General features: G+C 31.1%; 3 protein-coding genes across 3 annotated transcripts; 2 read left to right on the top strand and 1 right to left on the bottom strand.

Annotated features, from left to right (window-relative positions):
* Window positions 1–655: 655 nt before the first annotated feature.
* On the bottom strand, window positions 656–3183 carry LOC114389965. The gene is made up of 6 exons (XM_028350658.1): window positions 3031–3183; window positions 1705–1758; window positions 1411–1604; window positions 951–1081; window positions 833–879; window positions 656–760 (listed from the first exon to the last, which is right to left on the bottom strand). Exons 1-6 carry the CDS (start codon window positions 3181–3183, stop codon window positions 656–658), a joined length of 684 nt encoding a protein of 227 aa, XP_028206459.1.
* Window positions 3184–12427: 9244 nt separating this feature from the next.
* On the top strand, window positions 12428–14313 carry LOC114390821 (aquaporin PIP2-2-like). Its single transcript, XM_028351711.1, has 4 exons — window positions 12428–12973; window positions 13084–13379; window positions 13481–13621; window positions 13735–14313. Exons 1-4 carry the CDS (start codon window positions 12673–12675, stop codon window positions 13852–13854), a joined length of 858 nt encoding a protein of 285 aa, XP_028207512.1. The 5' UTR covers window positions 12428–12672; the 3' UTR covers window positions 13855–14313.
* A 6038-nt stretch (window positions 14314–20351) lies between these two features.
* Window positions 20352–24013, top strand: LOC114390606 (aquaporin PIP2-2-like). The gene is made up of 4 exons (XM_028351405.1): window positions 20352–20936; window positions 21047–21342; window positions 23325–23465; window positions 23607–24013. The coding sequence occupies exons 1-4, from the start codon at window positions 20636–20638 to the stop codon at window positions 23724–23726; spliced, it is 858 nt and encodes a 285-aa protein (XP_028207206.1). The 5' UTR covers window positions 20352–20635; the 3' UTR covers window positions 23727–24013.
* The last annotated feature ends 767 nt before the right edge of the window (window positions 24014–24780 follow it).

Raw genomic sequence — 24780 nt, 5'->3', positions numbered from 1 at the left:
AAGCGACTAAAGCCAAAAGAAAATCACAACTAATTCCCTTTATTCTATCAAGGTAAAACATTTTCCTTTATGATTGTGTAGATTCCAATGCTAGTGTTTATTAAAGAACTTATTTAATTTAGATCCACAATCATGGAAAGTATCACACGTTTGGTGCCTTCTGTCTGAAAAACTGTTGAGAGCTTCAATTGCTAGTGAAATCCTCTAGTTATTACAATTGTGTGACACTTCATTGTTGCTGATGATGTAAAAAAGATTCCATTAAAAGTGAACTGACTTTAAATCCTTCTTACCACTAAATTCCATGTAATGAAAAAGCTTATGAATACACCTGATCAATATGATCTTTTCTACTCCTAAGAAAATGCCCCCACTTGACTTCCATATTTGCAGATATAGTCTAAAAACTAAAAGTATTTATACTGAGAGCAGATTAAATTTAAAAGTTGCACTTATATAAACATCCTTTTTCTAACACATTCTTTATTACATGAAATTTATTTGGACCTATCATAAACGATGCAAGTCTCACTCCCTATTTGATGATTCCTATATTACAAGTAATGGATTGCATGTGAATTTCACCTAATAATAAAAAGTGTATTTCAAAGAGTGTTTATAACATTCCTTAACTTACCAACAGTAATTTGAAGACTTACTCTGATCTTGATGACCCCAGAGACATAAGAGTATGGAAAATTTCTTCAGAAGTTCCATCAACTACACCTACTGCCATCATTACTGGGTGAGTGCCCCATTTCTGAATACAACAAAGTTTAGACAAAATGACCATAAACAAAAATGAGATTTTACAGAGGTAGGAGCAACTAACATTTCCATGGGAATCCCAATCCCTTGCTTCTTTGAACATCCTTAGTCCTACACAATCAGTGAAGTTTGAGATAACAGATGAAGCAACTTGCTACAGGGAGAAGACTTAAAAACTTTACCATTGTTAATACTAAAAATCTTCCATTGGGAGGGAGCAATAACATCAGAGATCATTGCTTCAGTGTATATACATGACTGAAAATTCCATTCAACATAGTGTTTCCAATTTGTCCTTTTTGAGCCTCCCATTCTGTTTAAACAAAGCTTTAGGTATACATAATACATAAGAACAACAGCAACATAAGAAAAAAAAACATTTCTAGTGCATGAAATTCTGTTGTTTAAGACCATAATTTTGTATAGAAAAGCAACAACCACTATCAAAACTCTAGCAAAAGTAGAGGAACAATAGTACCACCTTTAAAAATGAACCAATTTAGAACTACCAGATTAATAAATACATGCCCAATTGAATATATTAAATTATTACGACAAATGCTATTTATTGATTTATATAATGATACTCTTGTCAATAGATTACGAATTGCATGATCACATACGGAAAAGCAGTTGATTTACCTCAATGATGAATGCTTTTTCTTTGAAGTAATCACAAGATTCAATTCTGAGTTTGAATTCTCCTGAAAATACATAATAACATTAGCTTCTGTCTTAAGGCAACAACCTACACAGAGAGTAATTAAAACCTTCAATGCAGCATCCTTCAATAAACGTATCCATTTGGCAGCTTCTTCTGAACTACTTGCTCCCAACTAGAAATTTTAATTCAAACCATCTCACAATCCACCACTGCAAAAACTTTTTACATATGTGTTTATTAATTTTGATTTTTGACATTTAGTTCTCACACACCTTAAGCTGATCTATTTGATTTGAAGCATTATATACTGTGAAGGTGAAGAATACCTGCACAAAGTAAACAAATTTGTAAATACAGTTAACATTGTTAAAAGAAACAAGGCAAACTTATCCAAACTCTGAAATTTGATGATTAGTAAAAAAGACAAAGGATTCAAAAATGCTAACTTAACACACTTTTTGTTACTTATTATTATTTATTAAAAGTTATTAAAAATCATAAAGTTACAAGTAAAACTCATTAAATTAAATAGACAGTGCAACTCAGGTCATATTTAGGAGTCTCAATAAATTTTAACTGATAATTAAAAAGTGTATTACAAAGTACAGTAGTCCACTTCAAAGTTAAAATCTCTAATTAAGTTTCTTACTTTTTTGTTGATAGTCTCTCTTCCATTGTCAATTACCCGAACGCTGGAGTCAATTATTGCACTTCTATTTGGCTCCTGAAAAGATAATACTTTTATTTAGCCCAAAATAAACTACTTAATCATTCGTCTAATATATTGCACAAAATCTTCTGTCACCAACATAACGAAATCTGAGTACAAAAGAATAGGCCTGCATGCGAAATGTTAGAAAGATTATCCGTTACTAAATATTAGAAAAGAGTAATGCTTTTCACACTTTATATTAAAAGTTATCACAAAAATTATTATAGTAAGAAGAGAGATGGGGAGAAGTGTGAGATAAGAGAGATAGAAAAAGTTTAATTGTGAGAATGTAAAGTAAAATAACATTATTCAGCTTCCTGCACCTAGCACCAAAACAAGAAATCAAATATGAATATATAGTCTGAAACGCGTGACAAGAAAATTAACATCAATAGCTCTGACTAAACTACATCGAATTAAACTTCCTTCACTTTTGTCAAAGGAGAAAAAAAAACTAATCCTGAACACTGAGACTGAGAGTAAATTCAAACTGTTATAGAGATAGAAACACAATTTTTTGCCATGCATCAATCCAAAAAGAGCCATCACGTTGGCGCGCACTTGGCTGGCTTAAAATGATTCATATAGCATCGAAAACTGAACCAACAAAAACATTTTGGAAACCATATAATTTCATATCATATGCTTTTATATGCATCTTCACAACTTCAAAAATAAGGAAAAAACTAAGAAGAAAAAGTCAGATAGCTAGGAAAAAAAATAGACAGAGAAAGTGATGAGATAGAAAAGAAAGTGACAATAACAAACATTTATAGATTTTAGATTGTTTTCTTTTACATCATAATTATTTTTCACGAGAAACAATCATGTTGGAGTTAAGTAAATTAAAATTCTACATGATAAGCAAAAGAATATTAAAGAGCACCTTCATCAGGGAAACGGGTTTATCTTTGAAGCTTCTAAGAAAACTTTCTTTGAGAATAAAGTATCTCTTGCGTGAGCAATGCAACCCTATCCTATTGGAGGCAAATATATAGAGCCAACCTTCCATTACACCCTCACTATGAGGAGCAGCCATTGTGAGAAATCAGCGAAACATGCGCACACACCTTCTGGTTACCCACAAAATATTCCTCATAAGAAGATATATATGGTGATTGATATTCACATTATACATTATATATACCTAAGAATGGGAAATTAAGAAGATAAATATATATATATGATCCTCTGATTCTGAGAAAATGGAATCAGAGAATCAAAGAGGAAATTAATCACAGTGATAATGATAACAATGGACGTAGGTGCAGTTAGCTAGGTTTCCTATTTCGTTCCCTTCCTTGTCGTTCAAGAATTACTACGTGCACGTGTTACACTCATCACATGATGGTCAACGTGGATCCATTACCCAATTTGCTTTCATTTTTTCCTCCAAAAATCTTTATTATTTGCTTTTGGATAAATAACCAAATTCCTTTTCAGGATTGTGACAAATTAGTATATAAAAGATGAAAAATATAAATTTAACTATTAAATGTACAAAAAATACGACAAATTAATCAAAATTTATCATTAAGTTATAATGTTTAAGGATCAATTTGACAATAAGTTATATTTTTAGATAATTAATTTGACATTAAATTATAAAGTTTAAAAATTAATTTATCATTAAATTGTTTAAAAGTAACTTATCATACTTTTATCACATTAAGGGATCAAATTTAAATTTTTCATCTTTCAAAAAATAATTTATCAATATCTCACATTTTCATAAGCAAATTTGACTATTTATCTTTTACTTTTTGTTAGTTAAGTGTTTTTTTAATGTTTATTATTCTATATATTTTTTAAAATTAAGTGAGCAATTTGTTTTAGAAAACACAGTAAATAATTATAGTTGTTGGAAAGAAAATCAACAGTCAATATATCAAGACTAATTAGGTGCACATGGTGTTGAAATAATAATATTTTTTTGTACTAAAGTTATTTACTTTGGGTACATTTGATATGCTAAAAAGACAGGACAAACATAATAATACTGGACAAGTAGCTGAATCATATGACAACTTTTTATACTGTACGTTGTTTGATGATCGATTTGTGTTGTATCTTATTTTATGTGCTTATGTATTAGACAAAATAATATAAATTTTACTATAATACACTTTGTACTGTGCAATGTTTGGTTTGTCCGCTTCTTTGAAGTCCTCTACCTCCTTCGTCCAGTGCCGTCGATCATCGCTACGAGTGGAAGTAAGCACTGTCGTTAGCTCCATGAGGATCTTCTCTTCCATGGCGAGGTGGTTCATGACGAGCTAGAAGAACCAGCTTAGCGCCACCGACGACGTGTCCCTACAGGCGAGGAGGAAGTTCAACGAAACAGTGCTTAGTGGTTTTTCGATGTCGTTGTGCTTCTTTATGAAGGAGAGGATGATGACATTGGAGGGGGAGTACGGTGCGGGAGAGCGAATTGAGATGACACTAGATTAGGAGTCGCCGATGAGATTCACGGAGCCAAAGTTGTTGATGGCGCGACCGATGGTTTGAAGAAGCGTGGTGATGAGTTTGTTGGAAGGGGGGAGGTTGCGAAGGTTGGACCAGGAAAGGAACTAGAGGAGGAAGTGGTAGCGATCGAAAGATGTCAGCAAGGGCAGCTAGGGAGAGGTGGTTGTCGACAGTGAGGTAGGCGTTGGGGATGGTGAGAATAGAGAGGGAAGAACGATTTGAGAGATCCATGATGAGGGATGCGACAGAGATGAGGATGGAGGTAAACAGAGATAATATTGTATTTTTATTTTTGTTAGACACGGGATAAAAAGTTATATAAGAGTTTAGCAAGTTACAAATTTTTGGATATTTTTCCACTTCATCATTTTTTATTTTGTGCTATCCCTCTGTCATTATTTAAATCAAATATTAGATAAATATTTTTATGTTATTCAGTGCCTTATTTTTTAATAAATCAAAAGCACCATTTATTTTTATTCATTTTAAAAAAGTCAAAACTATCATATTAGAAAATAGTGGCAACATACATAATCTTTAGCACATTTTTTTACATATTTTTTATTATTCACTAAAATTTATTAGATATTATATTTTTGTGAATCACCCTATCAAAGAGAAATTAAAGTATGTATTAGAAGAAATATGTTCTCGGGAATTCTTTTATTTCTGAAAAATAAAAAACACACTTTTATTATAAATTAGTAATCAAACATATTATTTTCTCTTTTTATTATTTGAAATGTAAAGTTTTAAGTCAATGAAATGAATTAACAATTACTAGAGGGGATATTTCCCTAGTTTCATGCTTATTAAACTAATTAATTATTAATTTCTTTAGGTACCAATTGAAATACAAACCTAACTTGTCGGGATAAAGAACTAGCACGCTTTTCATTCCTATATTATATTAACATTTTTTTTGAACCATATATTAATATTAATATTTAATATATAGAGAAAAAGCCAATTAAGAGGAGGCATATAAGTTGACCGAGAGGATCCAGCTTATGATTAAACAAGTTGATGTAAACTTCCTAATTTTAATTTTTACAAATAAAAAAATATAGATTTGTCATAATTTTTCAAGTTCCTGATATTTTTACATGTACTAATTTAGGTAGTACACTAAAAAGAATACCCCATAAAATGAATTGTTTTTATAATTCTTTCTACTATTTGCGATAATATTTCCTTTTTTTATTATATAGACTAGTAAGTTTAGATTCTACATAGCATAAAATAAATTTTTATTTTATATAATTAAAATTTATAATAAATAAATGATTTTTAACATATAAATTTTATTTTAAATTGTTTATAAATAATTATATTGTTACGATGTTATTTTTAATCTTAATAATTTTTTAGAAAAATATTAAAATTCAAGTTAGAACTAAAAATACTTAAAATAATACTACCATCGAAGAAAAACAGTTAAATTAGTAAGTTGTAACCCTACCTATGCGATGTTCAAGAAATTATGTATGATAAAGCATTTGTGTAAATATTTTTAAAGTAATTATTTTATGTATAATATTATTTAAATTATATATATAGATATTAAAATGGCAAGAAGGCATGCATTTCATTCATTAAAATAAAAAATAAAAAAGCATACATTTTGATTTACTCTAGAAACATGCCAAAGAATCTACCCTAATTAAACCCTCCATATTTGTCATTTAATCACTATAATGAAATCTCTCTCACCTTACATATATATAATATATAATATATATATTCAAATCATGATTCAAGCAATGTACAACTTATACATATTTTCACCGTAAAAAAAAACTTATACCTGTTTTCATTACTCACTCTCCTCCACCCCTTATTCTTAGAAAAACTATTCCGTAGGGTGTTGCTTTGGGAATGGTTTTCGTGATCTTCCACAGTTTTCTTGAACTGCATGTGTGTTGTGAGGCTTCTCCAGTGAAGGTTTATCTCCTATGCAAGTGCAGATATTCTATGAGCACAATTCAAGATAGCTGTGGAAAATCACTGAGATGATCTGGTTCATCAATTCCTCTTTGAATTAATTGTTCATCCTCTATAGCTATGTATATATCGGCATGGCAACTATGTCATCTCACGAAATCTGTTTGCACGAATTGTACCAACGCATGAGCAGCCTTTTGCCATGCACAGGTTTTTACATCGGTCGCATTTGTCTACAACTTGTTGCCGCAATATCAATAAACCACAATGTGACTGTGACGACCGTGACCGATATTTAAAACCTTGTGTATAGCCTTTTGGAATTTCTTCCCACCCCAACCTTTGAACACCTCTAATTTATTGTGGCAACCATTATTTGGCCCCTGTGCAGCCCATCTCCCAATCATCATCTCTTAGGATAAATTCATCTCTCAAGCAAAAGCCCCTACAGCCAATTGCTGCAGCCGAGATAATTAATGTATAAAATAGGATATATCAAGTAGAAATTTTCTGGCAGGGCTTCAAAAGTTTTATATGAATGAATACAGGCCTAGTCACTTTTTTCCCCTTAAGTTGGTTCATGTAACAAAGTTGTCTTGAAATTTATAGTAATGTTGTTTGGTTAAGCAAATATACGGGGAATGATAAAAACCATTCTTGCTAGTGCCTGAGTCTAGGCAACATGGCGTGTACCATTAAAATAAGGAGAGATTCTATTACGTTGTCTGACTATAACAATTACAGTCTATTGCATCTGACTGTCTAGGAACAAGCTGATTTTTGAAGATTATCAATTTTCTGTAATAGAGGTTATTAGCAAGATTAAGTTTCTTATGTATAGACAAGCGCACCTGTTGTATTTGTTTTAGCATCTTGATATAAGCCTTCTTGTATTAGGGAGACTTTTGATTTTCTCTAGCTGCGGGGTATGCCCCGTTTATTGTTGTATCATTTTGGGTTTAATATAATTTACATTTTCCCCAAAAAAATAAGGAGATATTCTTCCCATACATTTCTTAGACCGATTATTTTAGATTGCTTTGGAATCATACCTGCGTATTCTAGAGTTTAAATGTTTTCCATTACTCTGAAGAAAGATCCTGTGATGACTATAGATATCGCTACTACCCTGTCCTTAAATTATTGAAACAAACCTTTAGACTTTTGATGGCAATAATCTTTTCAATCTCTTTGATATTAAGGTATACTCAGTATAACTAGTTTCTACCTTTAGGAAGTGACAATATAAATCTAATTATGAAAATGAAATTGAAACAGTGACGAGCTGCTTCAATCTAATCTAAATTTGTGTGAAGCCACAAGATTGTATTTGTACCAGAAAAGCATACCTTGAACAATACCTCATAATTCAGCCGTTGTGACTCAGCAAAAGCCCAAACTCTGAAGATTTTACATCAATGATCAGGTTGATTTTGAAATTTATTCTTTTGTGTTTAGTCAATTAAAAATTCCCTAGTTAAATTCATTCATATTCCATAAATTTTACTCTAAAATGAATGTTGGCTATCAATTAGAGACTTAAACAAACTCTTTGTAGGACTTAGAAAGTTTGCAAAGAAATCAATCCACCACCACCACAATGGTTGATTTCAATGCTTCATTTTATAGCAATTCATAACTCCATCTCAATGTCTTTATCACTGAAAGTTGCAGCAATTGACCGTTGTTGTGACCATTACTGCAAAATGGTCACACAGTAATTCACCCAAATCAATTGTTTGAAGCTTTATTCAATCAACCATTCCTCTCTCCTGTTTCTAGTTCCTATTAAAAGCATTGAACATTGTACCAGTCTATACATGTTCGGTGTCAAATGAAGAGTGTTGCAAGTGTTAGGTAACAGAAGAAAAATAATACTAGTATATATGTATCAGTGAGGAACGGAAACACATGAACCAACATGCGGTTCAGTGCCGCTGAAGAGTGTGGTGCTTTTGCAGCGAAGAGGATAAGCAAAGAACGGAAAAACATGAACATAATTGAAACACCTGGAAAAAAAAAGAGTAATGGAAAGTCATGAAAGGAATTGAAACACACCTACCACATCATTCGTGCTGTTTGTACGAAATTTCTTTTCGTAATATTAAGCATTTTCGATATAACAAGTCATGACTTTTTTTTTTTTTTTTGGTCTGAATCAAGTGATGAAACAAAACCTACAAGATACCAAGTAGTGTCTTCATTCATGTGTAAGCATATGATTGTGGCATGCACAAAGGAATCTTGTGACACAACAAGTCCAATGGTTGCATTACATTTTGTGGACATGAGGAAAAGGATGGGAGAGCCTTTCTCAAAAGGTGCCATTGGAAACTTGTTATGGCCAGCAATGGTTCTCTTGGAGGATGTCGACAAAAACACTAACATTAGAGATTTAGTTAGAGTTTTAGAAGAAGGGCTTGGAAAGCTCACTAAGGAATTGTTTTTGAAGGTGCAAAATGATCCTAGATTTTTGGGGAGTGATGAGTGTGCACAACTAATGCTTGAAGGTATTGCCACTAAAAACCCAATTACATCTGTGTTCACAAGTTGGGCTAATATGGGATTCAATGAGTTGGATTTTGGAAGAGGAAAGCCTTTGTGGTTGGCTCAAAGGAAAGGTACTAAAGAAACTATCACAAACACAATAGTTTTGATGGAAACAAAAGAAGGAATAGAGGCATGAGTGACAATGCCAGAGAAACATATAGCTAACTTGGAAAGTGATGTGGACTTCCTCCAATTTGCATTGCTTAATCCTAGTGTTTCAAACATATAGTAATTTTAATCAGCAAAATAAAGTAAATGTGAACCCAATATATAAAGAAAGTAGTAGCAAGAATCCGCTTCTTTTGTTCTCTTTCTTTAATTATACCAAAATAAAAATAAAAAGAAAGGAGAGAAAGATACTCTTGTAGTTTACTAATTCGGGTATTTGCTGTAAATATATTAAAAATCCCAAACTTTATATAAATTTAGAAAAATGATCAGAATTACTTGTTAAAAACATTCTGTAAAAAAAATTAAACATTTTTTTTTTTGCAAATTGGTTTGATTGTGTGCGTGTGAAGAATTGGGCTTCAGTTTTTGTGTGCGAATTGTATGTATTTTTGTGAAAATTGGGCTTATTTTTTTGTGTGTGATAATTAAATTACTTCTCTTTTGTATTTTTTTAGAGATTCTTTTGTATGTGGTTGAGGGAACATCGTGTGTATGATTTTGGAGGGTTTTTTTTTTTTTTTTTCTTTCTTAATTACTAATTTGGTTCTTAAAATATTTAAAATGATTCAATTTATTTCTCAAATTTCTAAACGCTCTAATCAGGCCCTCTAACTTTTTAAAATACTTCAACCAAGTCCTTTCTATCAAATTAAAACCAACACATTTAATGAAAACCATCACTTTTCATAAGTAAAAACCGTTGGAATTTTACAAAAGTGACCTGATTGAAATATTTTTAAAAATTAGATGACATGATTGAAGTGTTTAAAAATTTAGGTGCCAAATTGAGTCATTTTAAATAATTTAGGGACTAAATTAGTAATTATATCATTTTTTTGGTTAGGGGGTTACAAAATTATAAAATTATACAATAAAAAATAAAATTCAAGCTAAATCGGTATTAAATATATAATTTTAAAATTGAATTTTTCTCTTTCAAATTGATCAGGTTATTGAACCAACCCGAACCTAATTCACCCCTAAATGCTACTACCTCTTTAACTCAATGATTATTTGTTCAATAGTGATCTTTTATTGCTTATGATAAGTATTTGTTGGAAAGCTAATCATTCATTACTAAACCAGGGATGAAATGGTGCTCTTCCTGATACCTGCCCTTTGTCTCAAGCAGCCAACTAGATCACGCATGACTTTTCTCATTTTAAATTTGGATATTGTTATTTTTCCACCTCCCACTGATTTTTTTATTACAAGCTTTTTTGTTTTGAAAAATAAACCTATTTATAAATTTGTCTTCACTCTTTTTTTAAGAAGAAAAAGTTTGCTTAGTCGGCACTCCTAGAATACTAATTCTTGTCATCTATTCCCTCTCTATAATCATTTGATTAGGTAGTAGAAAAACGAGGAAAAGGAGCTTCTCGAATGAGAAATGCTTCTTTGTCCATTACTCTCTAACAGACAAATTGTTTTTTTTTTTCTTTTACAATTATATCCTACAAATCTTAATAATAATTATAAAATCTATAAAAAAAATAGTTTTATGAAACATTATCTATTAAATTATTATTTTTATTAATAACATAAATTGTTAGAAAATCTTTAAAGAAGATCTAATTCAGTTGATTGGATAAAATATATAAATTATTATAAATCAAATGATATTTGTATGTCTTTCATTCCAACATATAAACAAAAATAGAATTGTTAGAAAAATTCAAACTTTTTCTAAAAAAAATAAAATATTCAACTAAATTGAGACGACCCAAAATGTAATATATCTTTAAAATGTACTACTAAGTCTAATTTTGAAAATTTTCAAACATGTTAAAATCAATCTTGTACCAGAACCAGACCAAGTTAATGGGAGGGACAAATCATTCACACATTATTAATGTATGTAATGTAATGGAGTCAGCAATAGCGGGTCCCAAACGTTAAACGGCAGAACCGCCAAGGTGTTTTGGGCCACAACTTTGCTTGTGTGGGTTAGCTGTGTTGGCATCTGCTCAGCCACATTTCCAATGAAAGTTTCTAAAGTGCACAGTATTCATTTCCATTTAAATATACATTAGGGATAACGTAAACTAATAACATGATTAATTAGTCTGTTTTCTAATTTTGAAAGAACTAGTTCAAAACTATTGTTCTTAAGCTTAACAGTTTTACTTCTCCATGTAATTATAATTGCATTTGGTAAGTTTTTTTTCCCAAAAGAATCAAAGAAAAACACCAAAAATTTATAACAACTCATATCATTTTGCTTAACCCAATTAAGCAAAATCCTCTTTTGTTACTTGATAAGTATCAATCCGTGTGATTTATACATATACATGAAGATATATAGTATAGTAATTGACTATAATGTCATTTGTATTGATTAAATATAAATCTTTATTTTCATATTAATATAATAAAAAATGATAGGAAAAGTTATTACAAAAAAAGTAATTTAAAAATTTAATATCTAACATATATACTGAAAATCATTATTTGAATGAATGCTTATAATAAATTAAGCTTATGAAATATTTTAAAAATAATAAATTTAAATACCTATTTTCTTCTTTTACGAATATTAAAACATTTATGCATGCAAACAGACTTTAGTATCTTGATAAGTTAATCAGTGTATATTTGGTGTAATGTTTAATATTGTTCGATGCACGTCAAATAGTACCAACCATTTTTTTAACCATATTATTAATATAAAATATTCATTAATTTTGTTGTGATTAATTTTTTTCGAAAATCTAATTAACTTTTTTTTTTCAAAACATGAATGAAAAAACGCATTTAATTTAATTCAAATTAGAGACTCAAAATTAATTAAAACTAGCCTATTTAATGAGCCATGTGAATAGTGCTACTTCCGAGTATTTAGATCCACTTTAGAAAACTAGTTTTCTTATACCATAATTAAAAGTCACGTTAAGCATCCAATTTCCCTTAGAACCCAGAAAAAAGCCACGTTAAACTCTGATGTCTAGAAACTTTTCCAAAACAGCTTGCTTTTCCACGTTTGTCATAACTTCTACTCTAAATTGACTCATACAGAACTTAAACTTAAATTTACCAATTACCAAAGTATTTAGTAGATTCTAGAGAGAACAAAATGACAAAACAACAATAACAAAAGAAAAAAACACAAAGATACAAATGTATTTAAGGGAGTGGTAGGGAGGTGGTGGTGTAGTAAAAGTGAGGTAAAGGTCGGTGAAAGCGAGACTCAAACCAAAAAGTTTATAGCTATTATTAATTTGTCTTTGTTTTTCAGTGTCAAATTGCACTAATCAAATGCACTAACCACACTCAATCACTCCCATATATACATAACCCTTCTCTCAGTCTCTCACACTAATTAACACACATCAAAACAACCTTCTTTCTTTCAGGTTCTTGATCAGTGTCAAAACCAAAAGGGTGGTTGCAAATTGCAATGGCTAAGCATGATGTTGAGGGTGGTTCCTTCGCTGCAAAGGACTACCATGATCCTCCTCCAGCACCATTGATTGATGCTGAGGAACTCACACAGTGGTCCTTCTACAGGGCTTTGATTGCTGAGTTCATTGCCACAATGCTCTTCCTTTACATCACAGTGCTCACTGTGATTGGTTACAAGAGCCAGAGTGATGTAAAGGCTGGGGGTGATGTGTGTGGTGGAGTTGGCATTCTTGGCATTGCTTGGGCCTTTGGTGGCATGATCTTCATTCTGGTGTACTGCACTGCTGGAATCTCAGGTGCCTTTTCACTTTTCAATCTCTAAGACACCCTTTTGTAAATACCCATGATTTGTTTGCAAATTTTGGTTTCTTATTCTGAAAATTGTGAATTTTTGTATCCAATGTAGGGGGTCACATAAACCCAGCAGTGACATTTGGGCTCTTCTTGGCTCGCAAGGTGTCTTTGATTAGAGCAATAATGTACATGGTGGCTCAGTGCTTGGGAGCCATATGTGGAGTTGGGTTGGTTAAGGCCTTCCAAAAGGCTTACTACAACAGGTATGGTGGTGGGGCCAATGAGCTCAGTGAAGGATACAGCACAGGTGTTGGATTGGGTGCTGAGATCATTGGAACCTTTGTTTTGGTCTACACTGTGTTCTCTGCAACTGACCCCAAGAGGAATGCTAGAGATTCTCATGTGCCGGTATGAACTCAATCATTTTTATTGCCTTCTTTGAAAATACATTGTTTTAATTTAACCACATGGCATGAGTTTCTTATTGTTCTTTTGTTTTGTACTTGAAGGTTTTGGCTCCACTTCCAATTGGCTTTGCTGTGTTCATGGTTCACTTGGCAACCATCCCAGTAACAGGCACTGGCATTAACCCTGCTAGGAGTCTAGGAGCTGCTGTCATGTACAACCAACAGAAGGCCTGGGATGACCATGTGAGTAGCTCTTTTCTATATTCAACAACTTGCTACTTTTATACTATTATCAAATTTAAATGAAACAATCATGGCACATTTGTCTGATATGTTTTCTATGTTTGTTTGTTCAGTGGATCTTTTGGGTTGGACCATTTATTGGAGCAGCAATTGCAGCCTTCTACCATCAATTCATATTGAGAGCAAGTGCTGCTAAGGCTCTTGGATCATTCAGGAGCAACCCCACTATTTGAGTCAATTTCCTCTTCATGGGGGGTTAGTGGAAATGGAAAAAAAAGATAATTGGAGGCAAAAAAAGTTGATATTGCAACAATAATAATAATAATATGGAACTGTTTGTGCTTTGATCCTCTGCAGATTGAAGGTTCTTTCAAGAAAAGGAAGCCTTTGGTAAATAGTAAAGACCCTTTAGTACTTCGAAGCACTTTCCTTTGTATTTCCTTGTTAGAATTGATGAGCTTTTTTTTTATATATTGGAAGTAAAATCTATTAGATATCTTGTTTTAATATTTTGTGATATGTAATAAGTCGACTTGTTGGTGAACTAGTGTGGTAACCCATGTTTTGAGGGATGCTAGGTCAATGTCACACTTTTTGCTTGTGATATTGAATTTTCACAAAAAAAAAAAAAATCAAGTCACTGTATGTATGTTGGAAAATTCAGAACGAAAATACACTTTCATTCCACCATAGAAGCTTTGTATTCTGTTTTTTCTCTCTTCTCTTGCTATTATTTTTCTACATGGTATCAAGATTCAATTGAGGGTGAGAAAATCAGCTAGAATAACTTATACAAACCAGAAAAAAAAAAAAAACCACAAACAGTATGACATGCAGTAGCAATTCCTTGCTTCCGCCTCCATTATTTGTAAGAGAAAATTATGATTTGTGGGCTGCAAAAAATAGAACTTATATGAGAGCTCAAAGTCTGAAACTTGGTGGAAAATTAAAGCAATTTAGCTTCTTTACTAGAGAACCCAACAATGGTTCAAATATTGGAGCCTTCAAGGTATGTATGTTGAAGTTGCTGAAATTGAAAGTCGGAGAGCTTTCATGCTAGATGAGTTAAAGATAATAGAGAAAAAGTTGTTGATAGACCAAGTCATAAAAAGGTGATTCTATAATCAAACTTGGGCCACATCGGTCATACAGGGTCAATCTCAACATGGTATTAATTTTTGGACAAATAGTTATTTTTGTCAATGAATATATGTGAGCATATAAATTCATCTTCAAAAAATGAAAATTTTAATTTTAATTTCAGAAAGTAAAAAGAGTACGACAAATTTATTCATCATTTAACTTCTTTCTGTTATCATTAATAAAAAAGTCTACATGACACATTTAGGGATGAAAATGATTATTTACCTATAATATAATTTAATATTCATCTTCCTTCCTTTTTTAGTTGTTACAAACATAACATTACAATAAAAACTTAAAAAAATAGGAAAGCAAACATTAGTTAGAACAAGCATAGTAGTTAGCATAATATTGGTTAATGAACATAATTTGACATTTGCCCTAAATTTTTAATGTGACAATACCTTACCCAAATTGAGACTCAAACAAAAATACATAGTTATTAAGTTAATTGTTACAAAAAATGAGACTCAACTTAATTTTGTCATTACCTAATGTTGTCATAATAAAAATTTTAGAACAACAAATATATTTTGCTTATTAATTTGTTTTAATTAATGTTTGTTTTCTTATTTTTTTTAAGTGTTTATTATAATGTTATATATACAACGATTAAAAAAGGAAATGAAGATGAAAATTAAATTATATTTTAGATAAATAATCATTTTTGTCCTTGAATATTAGAGTTGAATGTATAGAGTATTGACAAATTCGTCTCTAAATATGTCACGTAGGCTCTTTCATTAATGATAATAGTCGAAAGTCAAAAGTCAACGGATGAATGGATTTATCACACTTTTTCATTTTTGTGGACTAAAATTTGAATTTTTATCTTTCATGGATAAATTTATCAGCATTGTACAAGTCGAGGAGAAAAATAATCATTTATCTTTAAATTTTTTTTGACAATTTTGCTTTAGGGATTCTTTTGATTTTGATGATGGATCAAGTGCACTCTTCGTTTTTTTAATTCACTTCTGTTTGAATTTTCAACACAAAAAGAAGATGGTAGTAACTCTCAATCTCAGCGCAAAGCCTCACACACAAGAAACAACAAAAGAAATTAAACAAAATCTCAATAATATGTTGCCACTTTGACAGGGACGAAACGATACAAACTTAACTGTGAGGCATAATAAAACGTGGTAATAGTAAAAAGCTGGCATGAAAAAGGTGATGAAAATGAAATGAGAAATCAAAAAGTGAAAAACAGTTCTGAAAATTATGGCAGCGAGTCAATAAAGAAGTCACCGACAAGAATTTGGTGGACACGACAATAGTGACACACAGTGAAAGTGAAGCACGGAACGATGGCTTTGGATTTTGATGAACATTTTCTGAATCTATAGCTGAAGTGTGGGGACGTTACAATGTGAAGTCGGTCACTCAGTAGCTATGTGGCGTTCTATGATTCAATGGGAAACAGTTGACGGCACCGGCACTTCGTTGTGATTCAAGTGTTTTTGCTTCCACAAAACTTGTGCCCAATTAAATATATTCTTAATAATATGGTTTTTGTTTGAGATTAATTTCAATAGTATAAAAGTTTGTGTTAAATATGTTTTAGGTCGTTGTTGAAGTCGTTGAGTAGAATTTTTTTAAGTATTGAAACTCAATTTAATATATTTTTATTTTTTAGGAAATAGTTTTTGAGTGAAAAAAGGATGTTTGGTGCTGATCATAGACATCTAAGGGTAACTTTAATTTTAAGAATTGACGATCTGTTTTTGATTGTTGAAAGGCAGTTCTTAATTTCTCAGAAGACACTAGGAAGTTTATTTTCCCTGTTATTTTTACGTTTATTATAAATAAGAAACTGTTTGTAATCTTTTCTCGAATTAAATGTGCACTTACCTCCTATAGTAGGTAAAATTATAGGTTCATGGTGGATCACTTATGCCCTTCTTCACTATAGATGCAACCGTAGGCAAGGTAACATCTTTATCAAGTTAAGAAAAACATTTTGGTATTTTTTTTTCTTGTTTCAAAAATAATAAAATTTGTTTTAAATAATAAAGCTTTCTGTATAAAAAATGAAATATATTTAAAATTTTGAATAATAAAGTTTTAAAAATATAAGATTTTTAATTTTAAAAAATATGTGTAAATATCTTCAAAAATATTTGCAATTAACTAAATATATTTTGATCATTATTTAAAATCATAATACCCATAATTTATGATTAAGAAGAATTATGTCTTCCCATCTTGCCTTATCAAAAGCCCCCCCATAAACCTAAAAATATACTCTATAATGATTTGCGTTAAATGAAACAATGCTACCTCGTAAACTCAATTACTCCATCCGAATCCTAACTAAAATATATATAAAAAGAATTTTAATGTGTGTTGAATTAAAAATATAAGTAAATTTTAACTAATTATATCTTATTTAATGATAATATTTTTAAAATATTTTTTATTATTTAATTGGAGTATTATTTTTTTAATCGTAATTTTTTATTTGAGACTCATTCACACTTAGTTAAACTTAATTATCGTTTGTTCAATACTGGCCTCTTATTGCTTATGATTAAAATATTGTTGGCAAGCTAATCATTCTTTCATAAAACAATGATGAAATGGTGCTCTTCGGTGTACATGCACATTATCTCAGCCATCCACCCATAACTTTCTTCACTTTAAATATGGATGTTGTCATTTCTGAACCACCAACTTATTTTTTATTATCATAATTTCTCGTTTCTAAAAATAAACTTTTTTTATGAATTTGTCTTCGCTCTGTTTTTTAAGAAGAAAAAGTTTGCTTAGTCGGCACTCCTAAGCCTAAAATGCTCATCCTTGCCATATATTCTCTCTTTCTATAATCATTAAGAAGAAAAACTAGGAAAGGAGCTTCTCGATTGAGAAATTAATGCTTCTTGGATCGTTACTCTCTAACAGACAAACTATTATTTTAACAACTATATTGTACAACTTTTTATAGTTATAAAACATACAATAAAATAAAATTTTATAATAAAAACAATATATCAGTAATATAATATGTTCCAACATAGTACAAAGACTTATTAGGATCACTAATGGTATAGTGAGTAATTTGTATCAGTTCTTTAGTTTTTTCTATTAGACTACGATTATATTTTATTGGAGTTAATTTTCTTGAGTCAAATAAAATTATTATTTTAAATATTTAATTTAACGTAATTACATACATAAATTTTTAACTTAAAATCATTATAAGATCTTTAGTTTGAATATCGTTACCATCATAAAAAAAAGTACCATATATAATATGAATGAATAATCCTATGTTTATAAAAGGAAAAAAAAAAGAAAAGAAAAGCATAGATTAAATCTCTTAAATAAATGCAAGTTAATATTGGGGTCTGTTTTGATGAGTCTTATATAAATTTATCTCAATTGGTCAAAATAAAGTGAAAACAAATATTATTTGTTTCTACTTGACTCACACCCATGAATGAGGAAATACAGTGTCAAACATACAGTAAACTCAAAAAAGAAATACGAAATGTAGACTAAAAAATATCACATTTCTTTGTTGTTTACAAGTTTTCTAAGCACATTTTAAGAATATGAAATATTCATATCTAGATGAAGTTCTTTTATTTTCATGAGAACAAATTATTTTCAACCATATGAAATATTCATATCTAGATGAAGTTCTTTTATATTCACATTTACTTTTTAATTAAATAATTTTTTCCTTAAAATTATTAATGATAATCATACATATTTACGGAGATAATATTTTTAACATAATATTCTTAAAAATATAATTCCTGTAAATATAATTTGTAATATTGTATAGCTTAACTTAATCAACAAACGCCTGATAAGTTAAACAGCGGAACCGCCAAGCCATTTGGGGCCACAACTTTTTTGGTCACCTGTTTGTGTGTGTTGGCAGTGTTCTCAGATTCGTCTACTTTTATAAGTTCATAAAATGCTAATTTTGCAAAAAATAGCTATTACAATTCTTCTGTCAAAAATAAAAAATAATTACGATTCTACAATACCAATAATTGTATGACATATTGATTATATAAGTTATTAATTAACACAGACTCACACAATGAAAATCTACGGCAGTATGTATACTCATCACTTTTGTCCGGTGGCAGAATACAATTTCGTAGTGAGAAAAAATAGTCAACTATTTATTTTGAGGAAATATTCTTTATTTTTATTTCAAAAAAATGTTTCCAATTTTTTTATATTTAAAGTTATACTTGGTTTGAGAATTTATTTTCATTTTTATAAAGTAAAAATATTATAAATATGTCTAGTTTAATCATTTTCAATAAATGTTCATGAAATATAATTTTTTAATAGTAACAAAAAAGAAGACTCAACAAAGTACAAATCAAATATATTTTTTTATCCCTAAGTCCAAATCAAATATGTTTTGAGCGAACCATCGCTTATAATATTAATAGCGACACGAAAATCTTGCCTATAGTGAATAGATCTTTTTTGGGTGAGGCTCACATCAAAATACTTCTTAATTTGTCATTTCAAATTTGAATTAGATAATATAATTTGGTGTGACATTATTAGTGGTTATCTCTTAAGTATGTGATGATGAATTTGATTTTTAATTTATGTGTATTAAAAGATGTTAATCATTTAATATTTCTGAAGATTAATTTTTGACTTTTGATTGAAATACTTTCCTAATTTATGTGTATTACAAATATTTGTTAAACAATGTTAGCCCCTTAATATCTCAGGATTAATTTTTAACTTTGATTTAAAAAAATTGAATCAGATAACAAAATTTTCATGTTAAAACCTAAATCAAGCATGTATACTTAGGTAGTAGGAAGCATATTAAATGAGTATTTTTTTACTGTGAAGAATGAAAATTATAAATATAAACAATTACATCTTATTTGAACGGTTAAAATTAATATATATATATATATATATATATATATATATATATATATTCGAGAAAAGTATCATTGAACACGTCCAAAAGATGCAATCAAACACTCTTAATTTAGTTTAAATTAGAGCTTCAAAATTAATTAAAACTGACTCAATTTAATGAGTCCTACTTACGAGTATTAAGATTTAATGAGAATCTTGCTTATACCTTAAAGAAAAAGTCACGTTAAACATTCAATTTCCCTTGGAACGGGAAAAAAACCACGTTAAACACGCTAATATCTTGAAACTTTTCAAACGGTTTCTAAGCAACTGTGTAGAGCACAGCACAGCACTTTGCTTTTCTAAAACAGCTTGCTTTTCCACGTCTGTGATAACTTCTATCCTAAATTGACTCATACGCAACTTCAAATTAAATTAACTTACTATACTGTGTCCTGCATAACTGTTGAGTTTAATCTTGGAAATTTCTGCACAAAAGCTTCTCTGGGATTTGGTGTAGAGTTTAATCTACATTTTTTATATTAGTGTTTTTAATATATTTTTTAATTATTTCAAAATGTTGTTCACTCAAGCACAGACTTAGAAATATAATTTTTTTTCTTACTTAGATATGTTTTGTTTTAAAAGATAGATTCATCCACTCTAGACAGAACAAAATGACAAAGCAAACAAAGATACAAATGAATGGAAGAGAGTGGTAGGGAGGTGGTGGTGTAGTAAAAGTGAGGTCAAGGTCGGTGAAATAGAGACTCAAAACCAAATAGTTTATTGCTATTATTATTTTGCCTTGTTTTTTCAGTGTCAAATTGCATTATTGAAATAATCAAATGCACTAACCACACTCCATCACCCCCATATATACCCCTTCTCCTCTCACACTAATTAACACACTCATCCAAACAACCTTCTTTCTTTTTCTGTGAGCCTTTCTTTCAGGTTCTTAACTTGATCAGTGTGCAGTGTCCAAAATCATAAGGGTAGTTGCAAATTGCAATGGCTAAGCATGATGTTGAGGGTGGTTCCTTCTCTGCAAAGGACTACCATGATCCTCCTCCAGCACCGTTGATTGATGCTGAGGAACTCACACAGTGGTCCTTCTACAGGGCTTTGATTGCTGAGTTCATTGCCACAATGCTCTTCCTTTACATCACAGTGCTCACTGTGATTGGTTACAAGAGCCAGAGTGATGTAAAGGCTGGGGGTGATGTGTGTGGTGGAGTTGGCATTCTTGGCATTGCTTGGGCCTTTGGTGGCATGATCTTCATTCTGGTGTACTGCACTGCTGGAATCTCAGGTGCCTTTTCACTTTTCAATCTCTAAGACACTCTTTTGTAAATACCCATGATTTGTTTGCAAATTTTGGTTTCTTATTCTGAAAATTGTGAATTTTTGTATCCAATGTAGGGGGTCACATAAACCCAGCAGTGACATTTGGGCTCTTCTTGGCTCGCAAGGTGTCTTTGATTAGAGCAATAATGTACATGGTGGCTCAGTGCTTGGGAGCCATATGTGGAGTTGGGTTGGTTAAGGCCTTCCAAAAGGCTTACTACAACAGGTATGGTGGTGGGGCCAATGAGCTCAGTGAAGGGTACAGCACGGGTGTTGGATTGGGTGCTGAGATCATTGGAACCTTTGTTTTGGTTTACACTGTGTTCTCTGCAACTGATCCCAAGAGGAATGCTAGAGATTCTCATGTGCCGGTATGAACTCAATCATTTTTATTGCCTTCTTTGAAAATACATTGTTACATTAACTCAGAGGAAAATGTTGCTTGCATAAGTTGTGTTGAAAGCAATGATTCAATGGAATAATACATGCCATGTTCATATTATATTGCCATATATCTTGCGTAGGAGTGAATCTATGGTTGCTTAAAAGCAGGGTAGGTCTTTCAGGTTTTTAATAGAAGATCGAGTTCCTTGAAATTATTTTAGACTGGTTACAGGTAAAGAAAAAAGCTGAGTGGAAGTGACTTAACCATAATCACATATCTAATCTTCATGCTTCTAGCTTTGCTTTCTAAATGAAATTAGCCGGTTATTGGCATTAATAGTTTTCAGAAGCTGTACATGCTTCCACTCAATAATTTTCCAGTTTGAAATGATAAAGTTTACAGCCTATGATATCATGTAGTTTCCATTATCATAAAAAAATTGGCACAGTCAACATATATGCTTGTTATTATTAATAATTTTAGTTATAGAAGCCTTACCTTTAATAATCATTTCACAATAATGTGAACTAGTCCATCCTTCATGAGATAGGTACAGAACTTAGCCAGTTGGATTTCCTTTTGATGTTGGAATCTAAATCCATCTTTTTAGAGATTTTTTACTCACCTACACACCCTTTCTTCTCAATATTCCCAAAATATATTTCTTTCTATTTTTTATTTTTAATTTTTTTTTAATAATAAACATTAAACTACACCAACATATTAAAGAATTTCACTTTCAATGTCCCACATTTTTATTATTTTAATAATTTAAATTTAAACATAAATTTAAAAAAATATATAAATTTTTTTTAAAAAAGTGCCAACATCCAAAAGTTAGAGTGGTCAGTCTCCACTTCTCAAAAAACTAATATACTTTGAGTAATAAAATAGAAAAAGATGTATTTTAGGAATATTGAGGAGAGAGAGTGTAGGTGGATAAAATCCTTCTTTTCACTACTTTATCTAGAGACTTCATTTGCAATAATATTGAGTAGAGCAGGCTGCATTCAATGTAGATGAATTTTTCCACTTTTCTTGCTTGGTTTTCCACTACTTGTTTGATTGTCTTGTCCTCAAAACAAGAAAGTGAGTAACCTTTTCCTGTGGGCATATTTTCATGTCTTAATGTTTATATTACATTTTTCATTCATCTAGGCATCCTAGAGGGGTGAACCTATCCCTTTCTTTCACCAAAATTACCAAATACATGGTGATTTTTTATTTTATTTTATTGAAGTGACATGTTACCATATGCTTTGAGTAATATGAGTCCATTAGGCCATTAAAATATATGATTCTGTGGTGGATTTTCATAGCCTTATGATACGAATCTTATCTAATTTCTTTCTTCTTTTGAGAAAAGTGGATTCTTCAGGAGTTTTCGTCTGCGTCTTTTTGCCTTAGAAGCAAAATGTATCTTTGTTGATATGGAACTTTAAGGCCTAAAATTAAAGTGTTCAGAACAGTATCATTAATGCTAAACGCCATTTTCTCCAAGCTGGCAAATCTCGTGAGAGTTTCTAGCATCTTCCTCATTTGTCATTATCAGCTTTAGGTTCCTCCATACACTTCCTCAGATTCTCCAAATTCAATAAAGAAAAGAAACCATGCGCCTCACATGGGGCATGCCCCATCTGCCCCTAGTGCTTACTGTTTATAAATTCCATTTGTTTTCCTTTTATAATAATTAATTAACAAGGTTTAATTTAGAAGATAATCTATGACAACAATTTTAGCCGCAACATTAAGGTTTTCTTTTAGGGTTTTGTGACAGCAATGAGACCATAGTTGTAGTTGCATTGGCCACAATTTCTTGCAATATCAAACTGAAACCACGACCACAATTTGAAATGTTGATAATTAATTTAGATTCGTATGTTTTGCTTAACTTGTTATCTACATTTTTTGTTTTAATTCAACCACATGACATGAGTTTCTTATTGTGCTTTTGTTTTGTACTTGAAGGTTTTGGCTCCACTTCCAATTGGCTTTGCTGTGTTCATGGTTCACTTGGCAACCATCCCAGTAACAGGCACTGGCATTAACCCTGCTAGGAGTCTAGGAGCTGCTGTCATGTACAACCAACAGAAGGCCTGGGATGACCATGTGAGTAGCTCTTTTCTATATTCAACAACTTTCTACTTTTATACTATTATCAAATTTATAATTTGCCATGTCATTTGATGTAACAAAGGATAAAATAGATGGAACATTTGTCTGATATGTTTCTTATGTTTGTTTATTCAGTGGATCTTTTGGGTTGGACCATTTATTGGAGCAGCCATTGCAGCCTTCTACCACCAATTCATCTTGAGAGCAGGTGCTGCTAAGGCTCTTGGATCATTCAGGAGCAACCCCGCTATTTGAGTCAATTTAATTTCCTCTTCATGATGAGTTCAAAATGAAGAGGAAATTATAAGAATAATAAAAATATTGTCAATAATGGCAATTGCTTGTGCTTTTATTGCAACCTTTTCTTTGATCCTATTATGTAGATTAAAGGTTCTTTTCAAGACAAGAGCCATTGGTAAATACCCTTTAGTATTTTCAAGCACTTTCCTTTCTTTCAGTGTGTGATATTTTCTTTTAGGTAATTTAATCTCTTGTACTCAACGTGGAAAAAAATATATATAAATCCATGCTTTCACTTAAAATGTCTCTGTTGCCATTTTTTCTTAATTGCGTTTGAGGTTACACTAGTAATTATTTTCCACTTATCAACAAACGCGAAACAGCTAACATGGCGATGGGTAAAAAAACAATGAACAAAGGGACAAAGAAATCCCTGCAATAGTGGAAAGATATGTAACGGTCTTTAATGTAATCAGCATAAGAACAAGACAGTGTTACAGTGCACCCCTACTTGGTTACACTCAAGAGGTATGGCAAACGGTAAAGTTACTTACGTAAGCATTTTAAATACGGAGGACACCTTTTCGTCGAAAGAAACAAAAGCACGAACCATTGGCCACAGTACAGCGCACATGCATCATGAATGGATCGATGTTGTTGAGGAAAGAATGGAAAAGGGTGCAAACAAGGCTTGATAGTGTGCAGTGTGATGCTATTAGGTAAGGGGCAAAATCATCAGTTTGGAGTTCTTTTTCAAACTATTTATTAAAATGGATTATTTTTAAACTATTTATTGAAGGGGTTTAATTTTATTTGTATTACGTCAAAGACAAGGACGTAATTCAACGAATAGCTGACATATGACATTGAACTGTTGTGTTAAAAAAGTTTTGCGTAATGGGTTGTTACATCTCCAGTGGCGCAATCACTTTTGGACAGGCTAGCTTTCGGTAGCGTATGTTGTTACAGTTGTGCAGTGGCGCAATCACTCTTGATTTTATTTTTTCTAGATCTTCACACTCGATTTTATTTAATAGATGTTGCTATATAGTATTTATGTCCTTAGGAG

The sequence above is a fragment of the Glycine soja genome, chromosome 16 (genome assembly GCF_004193775.1).
Source record: "Glycine soja cultivar W05 chromosome 16, ASM419377v2, whole genome shotgun sequence".
Lineage (NCBI taxonomy): Eukaryota > Viridiplantae > Streptophyta > Magnoliopsida > Fabales > Fabaceae > Glycine > Glycine soja.
This window is presented reverse-complemented; position numbering and strand designations above follow the sequence as displayed.